This window comes from Saccopteryx bilineata, chromosome 2, assembly GCF_036850765.1.
Source record: "Saccopteryx bilineata isolate mSacBil1 chromosome 2, mSacBil1_pri_phased_curated, whole genome shotgun sequence".
NCBI classification, from domain to species: domain Eukaryota; kingdom Metazoa; phylum Chordata; class Mammalia; order Chiroptera; family Emballonuridae; genus Saccopteryx; species Saccopteryx bilineata.
The window spans coordinates 65,543,185-65,555,748 of record NC_089491.1 but is presented as its reverse complement, the minus strand read 5'-3'; the positions used below and the strand labels follow the sequence as shown (position 1 = coordinate 65,555,748).

General features: G+C 36.3%; 1 protein-coding gene across 4 annotated transcripts in view; it reads right to left on the bottom strand.

The window, feature by feature from the left end:
* Positions 1 to 8,410: 8,410 nt before the first annotated feature.
* The window catches only part of JAK2 (Janus kinase 2), a 137,593-nt gene continuing 133,439 nt past the window's right edge, over positions 8,411 to 12,564 (bottom strand). For all 4 annotated transcript variants that reach the window (XM_066257197.1, XM_066257196.1, XM_066257198.1 and 1 more), the window contains 3 exons: positions 12,368 to 12,485; positions 9,538 to 9,651; positions 8,411 to 9,240 (listed from right to left, as the gene is read on the bottom strand). In XM_066257197.1, coding sequence (XP_066113294.1) covers positions 9,133 to 9,240; positions 9,538 to 9,651; positions 12,368 to 12,485 — 340 coding nt within the window. In that variant the 3' untranslated portion in view covers positions 8,411 to 9,132. The remainder of the gene's footprint in view (positions 9,241 to 9,537; positions 9,652 to 12,367; positions 12,486 to 12,564) is intronic.

The window sequence follows — 12,564 nt, the reverse complement described above, 5'->3', positions numbered from 1 at the left end:
CTTCTCTCTGTTGTGCAAGTTGCTTGTCTTCTATGTCACTAATCCTACCTTCTATCTGGCCTGTTCTATTAGCTAAGCTTGTTACCTCGTTTTTAGTTCATGAGTTGAGTTTTTCATCTCTGATTTGTTTTTATAGTTTCTTGGTAATATATTCTTTGTGTTCGTTGAGTTGTTTTCTGAGCTCCCTAAATTGCCTTTCTGTGTTTTCTTGTATATCTCTGAGTATTTTTAGGATTTCTATTTTAAATTCTGTCATTTAGCTCCAATATTTCCAATATATTAAATTTTTTCTCCATAGATTTTTCCTAATCTATCTGTGCTATATCTCTGTCTTTTGTATCCATGATATTTGATTTCCTTTTCATTAATGGCATCTGAGGGTGGTTTTGTTGATAGCACTATTGAGAATTAATAAAGAATAAAAAGTAAAGGAATAAAAATGGGAAAAAAATTTATTATTTCCCTTTTTTTCTTCTTCTTCTCCTCTCTCCTCCTCCTTGAGAAAATATCGTGATGAACTGTGAATTATATTGTGCTAAATGGAACAAAAACTACCTTATAACGAAGGGCCTGAGTTGGGGAGAAGTGATAAAGGGACAAAAAAGGAGGTAGGGATCCACAAGATGCAAAAAAGGGGAAAATTTGGGTCAAGAATAAAATGACTTGTTTGTAAGTGATGGTCAACTAAGAGATAATGAGAGAGAGAAGAGGGAAACAGGAAAAAGGAAAAAAAAATTACTATTGTATTAAGTGGAGAAAAACTAGATAGAATGGAGAGCCGGGGTTGGGGGGAATGCTAATGAGTTAAAAAGCAAAGTGAAAAGCACCCAAAATGCCACAAAGAAAAAAAATTCGAGTCCCAAATAAAATAATTTGTTCGTGATTGAGGATTGAATGAGAGGAAAAGTAAAGGAGAAAGGAAGAAACTAATAGAGAGGGAGAAAAAAAGAAAAAGGGAAAAAGGAAAAGAAGAAAAAAAAGAACAAAAAGAGAGAGAGAGAGAGTTAAGGGTTTTGGAGTGTAACCCTTATAGAGAGAAAGGAAGAAGAAAGAAAATGGGAAATGTAACACTTATGAATAGTGCAGTTCAAGAAGAGGAAAGAATAAGACAGGCAGAGAATAAAAAGACTGAGATGGAAGAAAATAATAAAGACAGATGAAAGAAACAAAAAAAAATGGAAAAAGTTATAAAGTCTGTGGATTTTTCTTGATATTGAGAGGTTATCTTCTTCCTTTTTCTTTCCTCTCCCTCTTCCTGGTCGGTAACTGTGTACTCCAGGCTCTGCCCCTGTGGCATGCTTAGGTAGAGATTTGCAGTTAAGTCTCCATGGTGATGTCATATATTAGGCTTCAGTCTCGTTGGTAGTTGAGGCTTGTTAGCATTTGCAGGCTCCAACAATGAGAGTCTGTTTTCCCGGAGCCTCTCTCCTAGTCTCTCCTTCCTGAATTAGCAGCCTGATGATCCAGCAATGAGGTCGCCACTGCCTCTGCCTTTGTTTTCAGTGTGTGGGACTTTCAGACATTCCAAGGATAGATTTTTCTGTCTCTGGTTGAAGAACTTGTTAAAATTTGGGGGAGATTTATCAGTAGCGTTCCTCATACCGCCATTTCTCTGATGTCCTCCTATTTTTTTTCTCATTTATAATTTTATTTATTTGAGTCCTCTCTTCTTTTTTCTTGGTGAGTCTGGTTAAAGGTTCATCAATCTTGTTTATCTTTTCAAAGAACCAGCTCTTGGTTTCATTGATCCTCTCTATTGTTTTTTAGCCTCTATGTCATTTATTTCCACTCTGATATTTATTATTTCCTTCCTTCTACTTCCTCTGGGCTTTAGTTGCTGTTCTTTTTCTAGTTCTTTTAGATGCAGGGTTAAGGTGTTTATTTGAGCTTTTCTTGCTTAAGATATGCCTGTAATGCTATGAACTTCCCTCTCAGGACTGCTTTTGTTGTGTCCCATAAATTTTGAGTTGTTATATGTTCATTTTCATTTCTTTCAAGGAAATTTTTTATTTCTTCCTTGATCTCATTTTTCACCCATTTGTTATTTGATAACATGCTGTTTAATTTCCAAGTGTTTGAATGTTTTTCTATTGTAGTTGATTTCTAGTTTCATGCCACTGTGATTAGAGAAGATGCTTGATATGATTTCAACCTTCAATTTATTGAGACACATTTTGTGTCCTAACATGTGGTCTATCCTAGAGAATGTACCATGAGCACTATTCTGCTGCTTTAGGGTGAAAGGTTCTAAAGATATCTATTAAATCCAGTTGATCTAGTGTGTCTTTTAAGGTTGCTGTTTCTTTGTTAATTTTCTTTTTTGAGGATTTGTCCATTGATGTTAGTGGGGTATTGGATTTTCTTTCTTGAGGATTTATCCATTGATGTTAGTGGGGTATATATCCCCTACTATTATAGTATTGCTGTTGATCTTGCCCTTTATGCCCATCAAAATCTGCTTTATATATTTGGGTGCTCCTATATTAGGTGCATAGATATTTATCATGGTTATATCTTCCTGTTGGATTGCTCCCTTTATCAATTTGTAGTGACCTTCTTTATTCCTTACTACATAGCCTTTGTTTTAAAGTCTATTTTGTCAGATACATTTATTGCTACCCCAGTTTTTTTTTCATTTCCATTTGCATGAAATATTTTTTTCCATTCCTTAACACTCAGTCTATATGTATCTTTTGTTTTAAGGTGCATCTCCTGTAGACAGCATATGTATGGGTCCTGTTTTCTTATCCATGCAGTCTTTTGATTGGAGCATTTAATCCATTTACATTTAAGGTTATTATTGATATGTAGTTGTTTATTGCCATTTTATTCTTTAAATCTACATTCCTCTTTTACTAGATTCCCCCCCCCTTTGTTCTGTTTACAATAGGCCCCTTAACATTTCTTGAAGTACTGGTTTGGTTGTAATGAATTCCTTGAGTTGTCTGGGAAGCTTTTATTTCTCCTTCAATTTAAACAATAGCCTTGCTGGATAAAGAAGTATTTATCTTGCTGGATAAAGAGTTGTAGGCTCTTATTTTGCATTATTTTAAATATTTCTTGCCATTCCTTTCTGGTCTCAGGTGTTTCTGTTGAAAAGTAGGATGTCATCCGTATGGGGGCTCCTTTGTAGGTGACTGAATGCTTTTCTCTAGCAGCTTTTAGTATTCTTTATCTCTTAGCTTTGGTATTATAATTAAGATGTGTCTTGGTGTAGGTCTCTGGGTTCCTCTTTAATGGGATTCTCTGTGCTTCTTGAACTTGTTTGACTTTTTCCTGCATCAATTTAGGGAAGTTTTCAGCTTTGATTTCTTCAGTCAGGTTCTCTATCTCTTGTTCTTTCTGTTCTCCTTCAGGAACCCCTATTATGCGGATGTTGTTTCTCTTCATGTTGTCACAGAGCTCTCTTAGAATTTCCTCAGACATTTTGATCCTCTTTTCTGTTGTTCTGCTTCTGTGCCTTCACTTATCTTGTCCTCTAAATCGCTGATTCGATCCTCTCCTTCATCCAGCCGATTTTAGTTCCTTCTAGTGTAGTCTTCATTTCTTGATATTGTGTTGGTCATTTCTGTCTGGTTCTTTTTTATGATTTCAATGTCCTTTTTGATGCCTGCTATCTCTTTGTTTAGGTGCTCATTTTGTCGATCTATTTTTGCTCTAAGATCCTTGAGCATCCTAACATACATTATTCTAAACTCTGCATCCTGTATCTTGGTTGTTTCCATCTCATTCAGTTCTTTTTCTGGGGATTTCTCTTGTTGATTCATTTAAATTGCATTTCTCTCTCTTCCCATTTTGTCTTGGTATAGACTGCTCCTTTTGGATGTGTTGTTTGTGTAGCTCGCTGAGTATAGGGTTGGAGTTGTCTTCCTCTAGCTTTCAGTTGTGTTGTTTCTAGATCTTTTTGGGTTGGCCTTATTTGTTGTTTGTAATCTGCTATGGGCTACTTGTCTGCTGGTACTGCTCTTTTTGCTATTTGTGTCAGCATTTTATATGCCTTAGCTGGGTCAGGTGTGAGGAGCCTTTCCTTAAGATATCCCTTTAACTAGGGTTGTTAGGTCCTGAGCTGATGCTCTCTGTACCTGGTTGCTAGATGTACCAGCCCTGGATCTCTCTGGCCAGAACCTGGCACAGCAGTTGGGGTTGCTGCTTTTGATTGGCCCTTAGCAACCTTCTTGTAGCTACAGACGATCCAGAATTTGTGGCTGCCTCTGCTGGGCCCTCATGCCATTGTAGAGATGAGCTGCACTCCTAGGCTGGCTTTTATCTACTCTTGGCCAGTGTGTGTGGCCTATTTCTGAAGTGTGGTCTTACCTCCCACCCCCTGCTGCCTCTGCCTCTGCCTCCTCCAGCACTCGGGCATTGGTGCGCACTCCCAGGCCGCAGCTTTGGCTGCTCTGTGGCCCAGGGGACTCCTTACCTTGCTGGGCTCTGCCCTTATCCCTGTAGTTGCGGGCTGCCTCTCTGGGCCCCCCACCAGACATGAGGGCTGCCTCTCAGGGCTCCGCCCCCCCCACAGGCACGTGGACCCCTCGCTGGGCTCCAGCCCCACTTGCCATGTGAGCCAAGCGCTGTTGCTGGCCGCCACTGCAGCTGGGCGCTCCCACCCTTCAGACGGTACTTAGCAGGTTGGGGGGTTGTGTAGCCCAAACCACAGCACTCAAAACCTGTGTACCTGATGTTCACTCTGCTTCTAAGTATCTCTGCACTGACTGGAGCAGGAGAGCCTATGGTTGGTGCAGTAATTGCTTCCCTTTGCTGGCTTGGTTCTCCCAGGAAGAATGTCCACGTTAGGTTTGGGAAGTGACCCAGTACAGGGGTCAGAGTGGCTATCCCAGTCTCTCCCTGTGCCCCTGACACTACACTCTCCTCTCGCTACTCCAGCCCTCTCGGAACTCCTTGCTCCTGGAGCCCCAGCTAAGTTGCTGTGAACAAGGTTTTCTGTGCGGTCCCTTTAAGACAAAGCCTTGGCCTGAGAGTTCTGTCTCCTTCTGACAAACAGTAACCCAGCTCTTCTTCAGATAAATACTGTCCGTACTCCTCTTCTAGTCTCTGGGGCTCCAGGCTGGGGTTCTGGTCCTGTGGCTGAGGACTCACAACTTTCCAGGCAACGGACCCTGCCATGAGAGACCCTCTGGGCCGCCTCTCGTTCCTGGGAGCAGACAGCCCTTTCCATGTCTCCGTCCTTCCTACCAGCTCAGTGTGGTTCCCTCGATGATGCTTGGTGATAGATTCCTCTTAGTGTAGTCCAAAGTTGGTTTTTCAAGATGATTGTTCCTAAGTTAAGTTGTTAGCCACTTTGGTTATGGGAGGTGGGAGTTGTAATGTCCACCTAATCTGTTGCCATTTTATTCCTGTCTTTTCTTCTAAAACTCCTATATAGTTAAGATCAAAACTATACACAAAATCTAAGAATATGGATAACTAGAACAGGGATTCTTAGAGCTCTTTTAACCTTCCTCTTACTCTCCTCTTCCCTCCTCCCTTCTTCTCTATCTCTCACCCCCTCCCTCCCTCCCTCCTTCCCCATCTCCCTTCTTCTCTCTCCCTCTCTCTCTATCACCCCCTCTCTTCCTCCCTCCTTCTCTCCACCACCTCAGTTCTCACTGTGTGGCTCCAGGTGTACTATGTAATTTCCAGGTCCCATAGGTAATAGATCGTTTTTTGTTTTGTTTTGTTTTTTCAAGGTTTCCTGCTGGTTTTTGCTAAATGGCATCTTGCCATCACAATAAGAATCACAAGGATAGGTCCAACCACATTAGTTATTGACAGGTTGACACCAACACACAAAACAAATCATTAACAAGTTTTAAAGCCACATTAGTAAAGATTGGTGTTTCAATTGGAGATAAGACTTTTCTCCATACATTACTAAGATTGCAAAAAAAATGAACCATATTTAGGGCCTGTACCAATTAATCAATGCCATCTGGCATAAGCACAATAGTAATTAATTTTTTAACTTAAAGAACATATTGTAATATAGTAACAAAATTTAAATATTTTAATATTTAGGTATATAATGTACATTTTACTAAGAATTTGATTCATATGAAAAGTTAAAGGCTATATCATATTTATATTACATAAATTTGATTAATGTGTAAGTTTTTAAATTCTCCTCTCTCAGTGACATTCTGAAATCTCTTTAATGTTACTGTAAGCATCACAAAACACTTAGCAGCAAGTTACCTTGAAATTAAGTACAACCAACCCAAATCTGGGAATAAATACTAAGTATATTTTCTAATATTAACACTGATTTTTTTTCTAAAATAAAATAAACTTTACCTCGTATAATCTAGTTTTTTGTTTGGGTAGTCCTGCTGACTTATTATTTATTCTCATATAGCAAAGTGGAAATATCTTTATAGTAAGTTATACTGGAAAACCGGAGAAACTTTCATTAGCAATAACTTAAATTCGAGAACTAGAGTGGATAAGCAATGCTCACAAAGAGCACACAGTAGTTGATAGCAATCTTAGGAAGCATATCTTATAAAAAATCTAAAGGTAAGTTTACTATTATAAAAGGCCGTGCACATTTCTAACCAATGTGTGTACACTACTTCCTTGGTTAGGTCACAATACAAAAGAAAATAACTTCTGAATATTTATTACATCAATATTTCAATTTTGTGGGAACATGCTAAAGGCACAATGAAGAAAATAATACAGTCTTAATAAACTGACCACATAATGCCACTCCATGGAGAATGATTCCCCAGGTATAGAACTGAGGTATTTTCTAATGTCTACTCAATAATAAGACTGTTTAAGTAAATTTGAAATATCAGAAGTTATAGTTGTGATAAAAATTTCACTTGACTTCATAGCAGACATCTTAGGTTATAAGAGAGCAATCCTCTACAGCAAATTATAGTGCTAATGGCAGCATATACATAAATAACATAAAATTGTGACTATTTTCCAAACTAGGCTGCTGCATGATATAAGCAATTACTTATATAAAGACTGTATAACTTAATATATCAGAATATTTACAGAATTTTAAGAATATCTTTACCTTCATTTCTGAAGATTAAATCTGAAGAAACATTTTGGCATTAAATGGTACAATAATTACCTATTTCTTATGCAGAACCAAGTAAACGGCTACAGGTTCAATTTCTTTTTCTGTATAGTCAGAATCAAAACTTAAACATCATTAACCTTTAATGAATAATAATTTTCTTGAAAACTTAGAATTTTACAATAAGGTAGTCATCCCACTGTAAATACTTAAGAATGTTTATAATATTTTTCCCTAAAACTAAAAACTAAAACATTAAAAACATTTTTTGAAAGAAATCTAGTTAACATCCTTGTTTTTTTTTAAAGTTTTAGAACTTTAAAATTCTATCATTTCAGTACTTAAGTTTTAGTATACAGATCTGAAATCAAATACATCATATAATATGCTACTTTTGACTTGAAAAGTAGAACAAAAGATTAATTACACTATATTTACAGATCCTTGAAGAGTTGTTATAAATTAAATAATATATTCAACTTTCATCAAAATATCTACCAGAAATTTTTTAAAATTTAATGCACTATCATTTTAGATGATTTCTGCATTCAGTAACTACTAAAATATTTAAAAGATTATGTAAAAAGCATTTCTTCTCTTTCCATCCTTCCAAACAAAAAAATCTCAAACTTTACATGTGAAGCAGTTTTTTCTTATACAATTTTCACTTTAAAACTAGCTCCAGAAATAGTCAGAAAAATAAAAGCCTTAAGTACAAGTTTGAAAAAAAATTGTATATGCCACTGAAACTAGAGTAAGAAACTATTTTCCTTTTAACCAAATACTAAGTGTTTTAAACTTTGTATAAATAATACAATAAACTCTGCCACATATTAGGTATGGTGCCTAAAATGGAGTAGCACTAAAACAAATGATGAGACAAGAAACAACTCTTTATACTTCACTGAAAATATGTATACTCTCATTTTTCTTAAAGGCTATTATGAATTTTCTACTGGCATTCTTGAATAAAATAACAAGCATACTTTTCCACCAATTTACGTTTTCCCTTGTCCATGAGAATCTCTAACAAAAGAAAATATTTTCTGTGACTACAGTAGAGATTTCTGAAATCCCTAAAATGCAGTTTTTAGGAAAATAAAATCCTAACCCGCATTATGCATCTTAATAGGCTTATACATTTAATAAATAATGTATTTTATGGCTCACACTTAAATTTAATGCATGACCATTAAATTTAAATTTAAAGCAATCCCAGGGATTAAAGAATCTTACTGAGCCAACAGCATAAAGGATGACAATATTCCCATATTCATAATCTCTAAATTTAAAAAGAAAACTATTCACCAAAGTCTTAGAAAAACTTAGAGATAAGTTCTATTTTTTAAAAAACATACCACAAATAGATACAATGGAGACAAATAAGAAAATAGATTGTATTACAGCTTTGTAAACTAGTTCCATTTCAAAATGTATTCTTCAGTCAGGAAGATTTCCTATACAAGTAACACGAAACATTTGTTCCCTTTTCTTTGAAAAATATTTACAGTACAAAGAGCTACAAGCAAAAAGTGTACATCTGCTTATATTGCTTGTCAGTAGACAAACAAGAACACAAAGGTGCTTATTCAATTATCTGAGCATCTTAATGTGTTTGTAAAGTTAAGTTATTGTAAATCAATTATGGAAAAATTAGAAAACACCATTAATGAATACCAGCCCCGGTGTAAAACATCACACAAGATGCCAAAGTATTATACATTCACTGTGGTAAAAACTGTACATATGTATTCTGTGCACTTTTAACACTGTAAAATTTATATTACAATTTTTTCATCTTTCAAAATTCTGAGTTAAAAAATGTCTTTTTTCTTTTGCCAAAAAACATGGGGATGTTAACTGATTAGGTTCATGAAACTTTTTATAAAATTCTTTAAGAAGTTTTCATCAATTTCTTTTACTGGTGTCATAAAGAAAAACTCACTAAACTGAAAGTTTTGAGCAGATATTTCCACATATTTGTGGCTAATATCATAATATACATAATAATGATATATCTAATAATAGTCCACAGCAATGTAATATACAAAACTTTGTTCTCTAACTTTATTTTGGTCTCAGAGTAAAGTTCACTTCTTTCATCCAGCCATGTTGTCCCTTATTTGATCAACTTGCAGAGCTAGGTGTCTGAAAGAGGGGCGTTGATTTACATTATTGTTCCAACATTCTGTCATGATCACATATATCTGTAAAAGAAAAAATTATAATGAATACAAAGTGCTATCTTTTAATTGGCAGGAGACATGAATTTGGAACTGCTATTTAATTCTCCCATATAGATATATGTCACAGCTACGCCTAGATCCACAGTCATACGATTAGGTTATTTACCTAAAAGCTTATCAATTAAATTTCATAGAGTGACCTGTAGTCCTTGTTTCATTTATTTTTATTTTTATCAATTGGCTTTTCCCTCTAAAGACTTTGTTTTAAAAGAGAAAGAAATTGTATGATCACTGTGGGAAAAAAAATTTATTTTTTACCTCATCTGGGCATCCATCTGGTCTTGGTAATCTTCCGTTATTCTTCAAGAGTTCTATCAAATGAAACACAATCATCTGTCCTTGTTTGTCGTTGCCAATCATACGCATGAATTCCTGAAACACAAATCCACTGTTTAATGAGATTTTTTGGTACATTTAATTTGAAGCAGAATCCTTTCTTAACTTCTCCCAGTAAATGGGAAAACTTCTGTATATGTATGTTTTTTTTTAATTTACAGAATTTTTAAATTAATTTTAATAGAGTGACATTGATAATTCAGGGTATATATGTTCAGAGAAAACATCTCCAGATTATTTTGACATTTGATTATGTTGCATACCCATTACCCAAAGTCAAATTGTCTTCCCTCACCTTCTATCTGGTTTTCTTTGTGCCTCTCCCCTCTCCCCTTCTCCTCCCCCCCTCCCCCACCCCCACCCCCACCCCCGTTACCATCACAGTCTTGTCCATGTCTCTGAGTCTCATTTTTATGTCCCAACTATGTATGGAATCATATAGTTCTTTCTCACATATTTGAAACTTTTTTTTTGTATTTTTGTATTTTTTTGTATTTTTCTGAAGCTGGAAACGGGGAGACAGTCAGACAGACTCCTGCATGCGCCTGACCGGGATCAACCCGGCACGCCCACCAGGGCCGATGCTCTGCCCACCAGGGGGCGATGCTCTGCCCCTCTGGGGCGTCGCTCTGCCACGACCAGAGCCACTCTAGCACCTGAGGCAGAGGCCAAGGAGCCATCCCCAGCGCCCGGGCCATCTTTGCTCCAATGGAGCCTCAGCTGCGGGAGGGGAAGAGAGAGACAGAGAGGAGGAGGGGGGGGTGGAGAAGCAAATGGGCGCTTCTCCTATGTGCCCTGGCCGGGAATCGAACCCAGGTCCCCGCACGCCAGGCCGACGCTCTACCGCTGAGCCAACCGGCCAAGGCTGAAACTTTTTAAAAACAGACTATCTTAAGGATCAGAAACTTCTTTTTCAATAATACTTCAGAAAATATTGTTAAATGTGGGGTTTCTAAAATGCCATCTTCATAACTGTGATATATTCAACACAAATTCCCTGAGAAAGGCCCAAAATAAGGGAACAAAAAAAAATTTACAATTTTTTGGTTTTTATTGTTTTAACATATCATATCACATTTCGGCTGAAATAAAAACTTGAATGTGAGAGGGCATAATAAAAAGAAAATGCGGAATGAATGTTTAAGCATACATACATGGAGAGAAAAAAAAATTCATGTTAAAACTTCATAAAAGTCTGAACTGTAAGCTAGAAAAAATATTTACAACACATCATTTATTTAAATATAGAGAGCTAGTATAAACCAGTAAGAAAAATTACCAATATAAAAACGGACAAAGTACATAAGGAGACAATGCACACACACATACTCATACCAAAACTCAATAAATATGTATTCAACCACACTAAGAGAAGAAGTGCAAATTAAATAAAAAAAGATACACCTTCTGTCCCATCAATTTGGCAAAACTGTGTAAAAACATAATGGTCAATACCGTCAAATGATGAAATGTACAAGTCCTATGCACTGTTATTGAGAATGTAACCTGGTATAGTTTTTCTGGAACGCATTTTGTAATAATCACAACCTTTAATCTATCATTAAACTTTTATTCTAAGGTGACAACCAGAAATAAACAAATATTGACTCATGACGATGTTCACTATGTTCATTGAGGTGCTACTTAAAAGACTGAAGAATGGAAAAAAATGGTTTAGAAATTATATCCTTATTATGAAATGCTACCCAAATGTTAGATGCCATATTTGCAGTAAATATTTACTAACAGGAAAATACCCATGCTCTAATGCTTGATAAAAAAGCAGGACAGAAAGCTTACATACATATAAATTTAAAAAACCTAGAAGAAAAAAATCACAATATTAAAGTAGTTACCTCTCAGTAGTTGAATAAGAGATGATTTTTTTCCATACTTTTCTATATTAAAAAAAATATTCTACAACAATCAGGGAAAACTTATTTTAAAAGGCTTATTTTAACTTTTGTAATAATTCCTAGAATAAATTTATTGGATTTACTAGGAATATTCATAAGAGAATATAGTACAGTATAAAGTATTTTACCTTTCTTTTTTTTTTTTAAGTGAGAGGAGGGGAGCTAGTGAGACACTCTCCCATATGTGCCTGACTGTAATCCACCTGACAACCCCCATTTAAAGCCGATGCTCACAACTGGGCTATTTTTAACACCTGAGGCCTATGTGCTCGGACCAACCAAACTATCCTCAGTGCCCCGAGCTGATGCTCAAACCAATCCAGCTACTGGCTGAGGGAGGAGAAGAGGAAGGGAAAGGGGAAAGAGGGGGAAAGAGAAGCAAATAGTCGCTTCTCCTATGTGCCCTGAACAGGGATCAAACCCAGGACATCCATATGCCAAACTGATGCTCTATCCACTGAGCCACCGGCCAGGGCCCCCTTTTCTTTTTAAAAATTAAAATTAATTTAGCCTGACCTGTGGTGGCACAGTGGATAAAGTGTTGACCTGGAATGCTGAGGTCACAGGTTCAAAAACCTAGACTTGCCTGGTTAAGGCACATACAAGAAGCAACTACTATAAGTTGATGCTTCCTGCTCCCCTTCCTGCCCCATTTCTCTCTCTAAAATCCATAAATAAATTTTTAAATCTTAAAAAAAAATTCAAGTTCATTTAATTAGTTTAGGGTTATTTTATTGGATGCTGTCTTACAATCAAGCAATAAAAGTCATAAAATTAGCCTGAAGCTTACTATTATTGTTTGGAAAAAGCTGAAAGTAAATAAAAAACACACTGACCGCTGGTGGACTTTTACTCTTCTCAATATATGTGAAAAGTTCATACAGAACCACTCCAAAGCTCCAAACATCTGAGGCCACAGAAAACTTGCTTTCTGTTAGTGATTCTGGAGCATACCTGTGATGTAGGAAAAGCATTTAAAAGACAGTTACTTATGCGCCAACTCTTGATTTACCTGTAAACCAATGGATTAAAA